At 46.4% G+C, this 9,236-nt stretch overlaps 1 protein-coding gene across 3 annotated transcripts in view; it reads left to right on the top strand.

Annotated features, from left to right (window-relative positions):
- The window catches only part of DHX8 (DEAH-box helicase 8), a 45,401-nt gene extending 36,178 nt beyond the window's left edge, over positions 1-9,223 (top strand). For 2 of the 3 annotated variants that reach the window (XM_065531622.2, XM_005584358.5), the window contains exons 19-23: positions 2,332-2,469; positions 2,956-3,084; positions 3,569-3,765; positions 4,250-4,429; positions 6,125-9,223. In XM_065531622.2, coding sequence (XP_065387694.1) covers positions 2,332-2,469; positions 2,956-3,084; positions 3,569-3,765; positions 4,250-4,429; positions 6,125-6,344 — 864 coding nt within the window. In that variant the 3' untranslated portion in view covers positions 6,345-9,223. The remainder of the gene's footprint in view (positions 1-2,331; positions 2,470-2,955; positions 3,085-3,568; positions 3,766-4,249; positions 4,430-6,124) is intronic. The other variant, XM_005584359.5, reaches the window with a different exon arrangement.
- Positions 9,224-9,236: the final 13 nt, after the last annotated feature.

Consider the following 9,236-nt stretch of genomic DNA (forward strand, 5'->3'; position numbering starts at 1 on the left):
TCCTCTCTCAGTCCCCAGTGAGGACTTTATTCTCTTTTGGCAGGAGGAGCCGTATGAGTAATTTCCCAGCTGATGGCGTTTCCCCCGACACTGATGCTACCCTGGAGCCCTAGCACATTCTGGTGCAGAGTGCTCTGTTGTCATTTATTATTTATTCCCTGTAAAAGAGGCTAAAACAGAGCTTTGGAAAGAAAAAAGAAACGTGCTCCAGTCTCTGGAGTGCCAACAGAGAGGCATCTGTGGCTCGGACTTCAGCTCCAAACTGTGTGACTTTGGGCAAGTTTATTTACTTTGCCCTCTGCTCTGTGTTCTCCTCTGAAAAGGGGGCTGTTAATAGTATTTGTTGGAAAGATAAGTGAGATAATGTAGGTAAAGGCACTTAGCACAGTGCTTGATGATTGCTAACATAATTCCTCATAGTTATTATTCACACAATAAACATTTATTGAACACCTGCTGTGTTTATGGTCACGATCACTTTATGAGAAAGAAATAGAAAGCTTAGGTCCTACCACATCACACTTTATACACACTTGAATTGTGCATCATTCAGTCGTTTCTTTTATTCATCAAATTAACTAATGTATTGAACACCTGCTACGTGCCAGGCGTGTAGATTGTACTGTGGTGGTGTTGTGAACATAGTTCTCACCCAGTATAAACTCTCTGAAAGCAGGGGTCATATCTTGGCCATCTTTATATCCCTCCCACCTAACATGGTATGAGGTCCCTCATAGATGTGTACTAGAGATGATGTATGCAAGAGACAGGACAAGCTGGTAGACTATATTATTATTATTATTGTAAAATACATAGCGACATTTACTGTTGTAACCTTTTTAAACTATACAATTCAGTGGCATTAAATACATTCACAATGTTGTACAACCATCACCAACATCCATTTCCACAACTTTTCATTGTCCCAAACAGAAACTCTGTACCCATTAAACCGTAACTCCCCTTTCCCCCTCCCTCTATATCCGTTGGTAACTACTCTTCTACTTTCTGCCTCTCTGAATTTGTCTATTCTAGATAACCTCATTTAAGTGGAATCATACAATACTCTTTTGTATCTGACCTGTTTCCCTTAGAATAATGTTTTCAAGATTTATTCATGTTATTTTAAAGGTTTATCCATTTATTTCATTCCTTTCTAAGGGTGAATAGAATAGTATTCTGTTGTATGTATATACCACATTTTGTTTATCCATTCATCAGCAGATGGACATTTGGATTGTTTCTACCTTTTGGCTATTATCAATAATGCTGCTATGAACATTAGTGTGCAGGTATCTGTTTGAGTCTGCTTTCAGTTCTTTTGGATATATACATAGAAGTGTAATTGCTGGGTCATGTGCTAATTCTATATTTAGCCTATTAAGGAACCACCAAACTCTTCTACAGTGGCTACCTCATCTTACATTCCCACCAGCAATGCATGAGGTTTCCCATGTCTCCTATCCTCACTGACATTTGTTAGTTTCTGTTTTTTAAAAAAGTTATAGCCATCCTAGTGGGTATGAAGTGATATCTCATTGTGGTTTTGATTTGTATTTCCTTAATTACTACTGATGTTGTACATCTTTTTATGTGCTTGTTGGCCATTTGTATATCTTCTTTGAAGAAATATCTATTCAAGCTCTTTGCCTATTTTTTAAATTGAGTTGTTTGTCCTTTTGTTGTTGAGTTGTATGTACTGTCATTTTGAGAGAGTGTTAGGCTTGTTTTTTTTTTGTTTTTTTTTTGTTTTTTGAAGACATTTTGTCATGTTGCCCAGGCTGGTCTCAACTTCTGGGCTCAAGCAATTCTCCCTCCTTGGCTCACAGGTGTGAGCCACCATGCCCAACTGAGAGAGTATTTTCGAAAAGTTTCCTGAGAAAGTATGTGCTTTCCTTTGGGAGGCTGAGGCAGGCGGATCACTTGAGGTCAGGAGTTCAAGACCAGCCCAGCCAATATGGTAAAACCCCATCTCTACTGAAAATACAGAAATTAGCTGGGCATGATGGCGGGTGCCGATAATCCCAGCTACTTGGGATGCTCAGGCAGGAGAATCGCTTGAACACAGGAGGCGGAGGTTGCAGTGAGCTGAGATTGGGCCACTGCACTCCAGCCTGGGCGACAAGAGTGAGACTCTGTCTCAAGTATGTGCTTTCTATTATAGTGGTCTGAGTTTTATGTGGCCCAGCCCTGGAAGTTATCACCAATCTCACCAGTGGCTTCCTAATTGCAATTGAAGAAATGGGAAATAAAGTAACAAGTAGCTTCCCCACATGCTGACACTGGCTAGACTGACCCTCTTATCACATGCCTTCTTCCTTTCTGTTCTAGGCCATGGGTATCAATGATCTGCTGTCCTTTGATTTCATGGATGCCCCACCAATGGAAACTTTGATCACAGCCATGGAGCAGCTGTACACACTGGGAGCCCTGGATGACGAGGGCCTGCTTACTCGCTTGGGCCGCCGGGTAAAGGACAGACTTAACTTCCTGTGCTTTTGGGCAGATTCCCTGGTCAGCCTTTCACGTCCTTCGGTCTATACAAAATCAGGCTGAGGCCATGGATAAGCTTTGAGTAGAATTCTAAATGTTTTTTTTTAACCTGAATTTCTCCACTATCACTTTAAACTGTTTCTTCTTTATACAAAAAGGTGTTCTGTTCACAGTTAATTTTGCCTCAGGATGTATTACTGAATGTGGCCTTAATTAGAAACAGTATCTGCAAAATTCTCACCTACCCCGGCAGTAGTTATGTGCTTGGTCACATACATCCTGTTGGAGTTTATTTGGGAAAATAATAAACAACAGCATTCTTCTGATAGTGAAAGGCATCCCAAGGCATCATTATGCTTTGGGAAGATCTGTGTTGTTACCCACTCTGACCAAGGTCTTGCTATGGTGAATCCGAATGTGTCTTCCACAGGGAAGCAGTTGTAGTTTTTTTTCTCCCTCTAGATGGCAGAGTTCCCTCTGGAGCCAATGCTATGCAAAATGCTCATCATGTCTGTGCATCTGGGCTGCAGTGAGGAAATGCTGACCATTGTATCCATGTTGTCTGTGCAGAACGTCTTCTATAGGCCCAAGGTAGGAAATTCAGATCCAGTTTAGATGGGGGTGCTGTGAAGTTGGGGTAGTTGGCCTGTTACCATTCCAATGCTTGATGTGGACTTTTTTTTTTTTTTTTTTTTTAATGGATTCTCACTCTGTTGCCCAGGCTGGAGTGCAGTGGAATGATCTTGCAATCTCTACCTCCCGGGTTCAAGCGATTCTCCTGCCTCAGCCTCCAGAGCAGCTGGGATTACAGGCGTGCACCACCATGCCCTGCTAATTTTTGTATTTTTAGTAAGAGACAGGATTGTACCATGTTGGCCAGGCTGGTCTCAAATTCCCGGCCTCAAGTGATTCTCTTGCCCCAGCCTCCCAAAGTGCTGGGATTACAGGCCTGAGCCATCATGCCTAGCCTGATGTGGACACTTTTGATAGGGTCTTGTAAGCCTCCCTAGAATTGCTCCATGTTCAATTAGTAGCTGTTGAATCAGAAATGTTCCTCTGTCCCACTGCTTGGCAGGATAAACAAGCCCTTGCAGATCAGAAGAAGGCCAAATTCCACCAGACTGAAGGGGACCACCTCACCCTGCTAGCTGTGTACAACTCCTGGAAGAACAACAAGTTCTCCAACCCATGGTGCTATGAGAACTTTATCCAGGCTCGTTCCCTGCGCCGGGCCCAGGACATTCGCAAGCAGATGTTAGGCATAATGGACAGGTAAGCCAGAATCTGATGACACTCCATGTTTGAGTTGAACCACTTTGAGTATCGTGTCCATTCATCTCTGTGTGTACCTGTAAAGCTATAGGCACCTTTTCTCTTGGTCCTCACATAACCCTTTTCCTCCAGCTTTTCCATCTTTGTTATATTCCTTCTCCCCAAGCAAGGGTATGGCTGAGAATTACCTCAGAAAGTTCCTAAGAGGAAGATTATTTGTTAGTTGTTGAAAAAATGCTCTTTGTTTGCAACCCTCTGGAACATTATTACTGTGGAATTGAATACCTGTATAAACAAAGTACCCGTCTCTGAGTGCCTCCATCTGCCCACTGTGTAGAACTGCCTCTGTAGTACACTTAGGGTTGGAAGAAAAGTCCTGGTAACTACTCTGGGCACCCCAAGATGGGCGTATTGGGCACTGTCATTGTGGAAAATAGACCTCTGAAAGCCGAGTGGCCTCACATCTTTTGTCCCATCTTGATAGACACAAGCTGGATGTTGTTTCCTGTGGCAAGTCCACAGTCCGAGTGCAGAAGGCCATCTGCAGTGGGTTCTTCCGTAATGCTGCCAAGAAAGACCCACAGGAGGGTTACCGAACACTGATCGACCAGCAGGTGGTCTATATCCATCCTTCCAGTGCTCTCTTCAACAGACAGCCAGAATGGTAGGTGGACATGTCCCAGGGTCTAGGGGCTTTTCTGGGCAGAGAACAACCTGTAAATCTCCTGGTATTTTGTGATTGTGTTTTCACTGCTCCCAGTATGTCCTAGTATAACATTGCTTGCCTTTCTAGAGCAGCAGAAACCTGAATTAGGCACAGTGTATCAAACCCTATGAGAGAATTAAAATCATAGGGGTGAGACCTAGTTGAAAAAAAAATTGTGGTTTAAAAAAACTACCTAGTGGCCGGGCACAGTGGCTCACACCTGTAATCCCAGCACTTTGGGAGGCTGAGGTGGGCCGATCAGCTGAGGTCGGGAGTTTGAGACCAGCCTGACCAACATGGAGAAACCGTATCTCTACTAAAAATACAAAATTAGCTAGCTGTGGTGGTGCCTGCCTGTAATCCTAGCTACTCGGGAGACTGAGACAGGACAATTCCTTGAACCCGGGAGGCGGAGGCTGCAGTGAGCCATTGCACTCCAGCCTGGGCAATGAGAACAGAATTCCATCTCAAAAAAAAAAAAACTACCTAGTGGCCAGACGCAGTGGCTCACGTCTGTAATCCCAACACTTTGGGAGGCCAAGGCGGGTGGATCACCAGAGGTCAGGAGTTCCAGGCCAACCTGACCAACATAGTGAAACCCTGTCTCTACTAAAAATACAAAAATTAGCCAGGCATGGTGGAAGGCACCTGTAATCCCAGCTACTTGGGAGGCTGAGACATGAGAATAGCTTGAACCCAGGAGGCGGAGGTTGCAGTGAGCCGAGATCGCGCCATTGCACTCCAGCCTGGGAGACAGAACGAGATTCCATCTCAAAAAAAAAAAAAGAAAGAAAAAAGAAACAACTACCTAGTGATGTAGTTTTTAAAAAAAAATTGTTGGCCGGGCGCGGTGGCTCTTTGTAATCCCAGCACTTTGGGAGGCCGAGACGGGCGGATCACGAGGTCAGGAGATCGAGACCATCCTGGCTAACACGGTGAAACCCCGTCTCTACTAAAAAAATACAAAAAAACTAGCCGGGCGAGGTGGCGGGCGCCTGTAGTCCCAGCTACTCGGGAGGCTGAGGCAGGAGAATGGCGTGAACCCGGGAGGCGGAGCTTGCAGTGAGCTGAGATCCGGCCACTGCACTCCAGCCTGGGTGACAGAGCAAGACTCCGTCTCAAAAAAAAAAAAAAAAAAAAAAAAAAAAATTGTTTTAAAGTAGCATTTTTTAAAAATTGGACTCTATCTAGAACCCTAATATAAAACTGATTTAAAACCACCATGTTATCACAGTAGAAGGGTTAGAAATTTGGCTCCTTGCATGTTTGGCCTTCTCCATCCCTTGTGGCAGTGTGAGGCCCCTCTTCAGAGCCCTAGAATTCTGTGGAAACATTCTAATAAACCACCCTCACATTTTATAGAGCAAGAAACAGATTAGAGAAGGGATGTGATTGGCTGCATGTCACTTAACTGGTTAAGAGCCAGAGCCAGGACTAGAACACATTCGCCTGAGACCTTTCTTGTGGTTAGAGGTGTGCAGGTGCTTCAGTATTGGGGTGTGGCTGTCATAAACAGACTGCAGTCTTGTAGGGGTCAGACAGGAGAGGTAAGAGGATAAAATGTAAGCGCTGCTGAGGCCTACTAGGGACCAGGTCGACTGTAGAGTGGGGCCTATATCCAGAGGCTTGAGTCCTATCTCTGTCCCTCTTCAGGGTGGTGTACCATGAGCTGGTGCTGACCACCAAGGAATACATGCGTGAAGTTACCACCATCGACCCTCGGTGGCTTGTGGAGTTTGCTCCAGCCTTCTTCAAGGTCTCAGACCCAACTAAGCTAAGCAAACAGAAGAAGCAACAGCGTCTTGAACCCTTGTACAACCGCTATGAGGAACCCAACGCCTGGAGAATATCCCGGGCCTTCCGACGGCGCTGAAAGGCGAGCTTGTTCATTTGCCTCTCCAGCAGCAGTAACCCGGGGCTTGGACTTATTCTCACTGATGACAGGCTGGTCCTGAGGATACAACTGTCCTGTGACTGACTGTCTTAACTGAGCATTTTCTCAACTTGACTCATTTCTTCCCTGCTGGTAAAATAGAAACAGGGATTTAAGCCTGGTTTTCACAAGAGCCTCCAGCCCCCATCACCCCAAGTCCTTGGGGCCAGTTGGGAGCTCATATCTAACACAGAAACACATTGCATCAACTTCAAGAAAGGGACAATTTGTGTAGCCCCAGGATGGGAAAGGGGAGTGGGTGAGCATCTTGTGCAGGGACACGGTGAGGGCCCTGATGCCCCAGCTAACAGGAGCTACTGTGCTCATCTAAAGTGTTTGCCCCACTTCCCACCCCCTCTCCAGCCCCTGTACTTTGGCTTGACCTCCTGGAAATATTTATTTTCTTAAGGAAACAAAAATGGTTTTCTGTGACTGTTCCTTTTAGCTGAAAGGTTAGGATATTGGCCTGGGCTCAGGGTGAGGGAGATTTAGTATCTGTGCTCTGGTGCACACGATGAGAGTCCCCTGAATCCCCTAAAACCAGAGCACAGGGCCTCTTTGCGCCCAGAACATACAGCCCAGACCTCCAGCCTTGTCTTTCTGCATCAGCACTAGCCGGGCCATGCTGGGGGATCGCCCCATGATTAACCATGTCCTCTCCACAGAGCACTTCAGTCTGGAGTCCTGAGTGGTTACAGATGGCACATATTAAATGCAGAAGGTTTCCCCTTGCTCCCTCCACCTCCTACCACATTCACAATGTGCAGCATGTCCCATTTGCTTTTGAAACATACTAAGTAACAACACAGCTTTTATTTTATTTTGTTTTTATTTTTCTCCCCTGAGGTCCTGGATGGACTTTAACAAAGGGATTTTATGGTCAAAGCCTCCCTTTCCCCACCCCAAACAGAAAACAAACATAACACCTCTCCTCTTGGCTGGCTTGTGCTGCCCAGTATCTGTGCTCCAGGGTTGGTTCTTAGTGGTTTTTTCCTAGCACTTGGTTGGGGAATGGCCACCTCCTTGTACTCCCCTCACAGCTCCTGAGGAGGCTTTTTTTTTTTTGCTTGCCATAGAGATGGGTTCCCACTATGCTGCCCAGGCTGCTCTCCAATTCCTGGCCTCAAGCAATCCTCCTGCCTCTGCCTCCCAAAGCGCTGGGATTACAGTCGAGAGCCACTGTCCTTGGCACTGAGGAGGCTCCTTACCTGGTGGAACATCAGGCAGGTCTTGCCAGGCCAGGTTGCAGAACTTGTGGAAAGCTGGTCTGGATGTAGTGCTTGTAGAGAAGCCTCTGGGAGATTGGGCACATCCGTTATGGTGCTGCTTCTCCCATCCTTATGTTATTAGTAAGTTCTGAAGTGATGTAAATGCTAGAACTACTATAGAACTGTATGCCAGACACTAAAAGAGACTATACAACATTCCAGGATATAAAGGAATGTATGTTGTCACTGGGCAGCAAACCACACCCTAAAGACACAATTCAGAAAAAGTCCAGGGAGAGGAATATAGGCCAGGCAATCTGCTGACTGCAGATCCCTGCCCCTTCATTAAGCTGAGTGAGTGCCTCCTGATTCTGTCTGAGTATGCGCCTTCGTAAATCCAGGCCAACAATCAAGGGGCAGGGCATTGTTGTTTGTTAACCTTGAAGGCCTTCTGGGGAGAGACAGTGCAGGAACTTCAAATGAAACCAAAGGGGAAACGGGGACTGGGCACCCACCTCCCCAATGTTGTTTTGTTTTTGTTTTTGTTGAGACAGGGTCTTGCCATGTCGCCCAGGCTGGCATCAAACTCCTGGGCTCAAGTGATCTTCCTGCCTCATCCTCCTGAGTAGCTGGGACTACAGGTGCATGCCACCACACTTATCTCCCAGTCCTAATTCCAGCCTAAATTTTCCCCATTCAGAAACACTCCTGGATATGGTGGCCTAGCCTGTCTTGACTGAGTGCCCAGCACTGACAATGTTGGCACCTGGGGAGGGAGGTTTGGGTTTTAAGCTGAGGTTGAAAAGGGATGTTGAATGGGCCAAGGATAAGGGACAGCAGGGTTGGTTATCTTTCTGGCTCAGGTGAGGAAAAAGGATCCCCATTCTGTGGGTGTTCCTTGACCATCTCTACCCTAGAGCTGAGGTCACTTCTCTGCTATGACAACATAGCTGGGTTCTGACCTTTTGACCATCAGGAGAGCAATGGTGGCAGCTGAGCTGAGCCTGATCTGAGGGAGGGGGTGGGGTCCTGTCCAGATGCAGAAGGGGAGCTTGCCTGCTGCTCTCACACAATGCAGTCTTTGTTTCTCTTCCTTGAACCAGTATTTCCCAAGATTGAGTGACAGCCCAGGAGAGGATATGGGTCTATGCAGAGACCTGGGATCTTCTTGGCCATTAAAGTGCATTATTCACCCCGACCCAGCGGGAACCAAGCTCAGGAGTTGCCTGCCTCTGCACACGTGCTGAGCGTGCTGTTGTGTATATGGGAGGACCGTCCCTATGGGGCATGTGTGAGCTCCGCTGCTGGGTCAGGCTTCTCGTCCAGGTTTACTTCATCCCGCCTGGACGTGATTTGGCTTTGACTGTCTCTCCTGCAGCCCAAAGCACTTCCCGTGGTTGCTGTAGCTGTCTCATTGGAGCAGTGTCTCTCCAAGTTTGAGGATTTGAACAAATAACTGGGACTGGTGACTTGTTAATGAACAGTTCAGAGGGCAGAGAGCAATCATCTCAGCTTGTGGAGGCCTTTCTTTCCCTGGATGCTGCTTCTCAGCTAAATCAGTCTCTCTTCATGTGTGTACTTGGCCCTCTGGGTTTCCACCTGACTTTTATACCTTCCCACCAAG

Source organism: Macaca fascicularis, chromosome 16, assembly GCF_037993035.2.
Source record: "Macaca fascicularis isolate 582-1 chromosome 16, T2T-MFA8v1.1".
NCBI classification, from domain to species: Eukaryota; Metazoa; Chordata; class Mammalia; order Primates; family Cercopithecidae; genus Macaca; species Macaca fascicularis.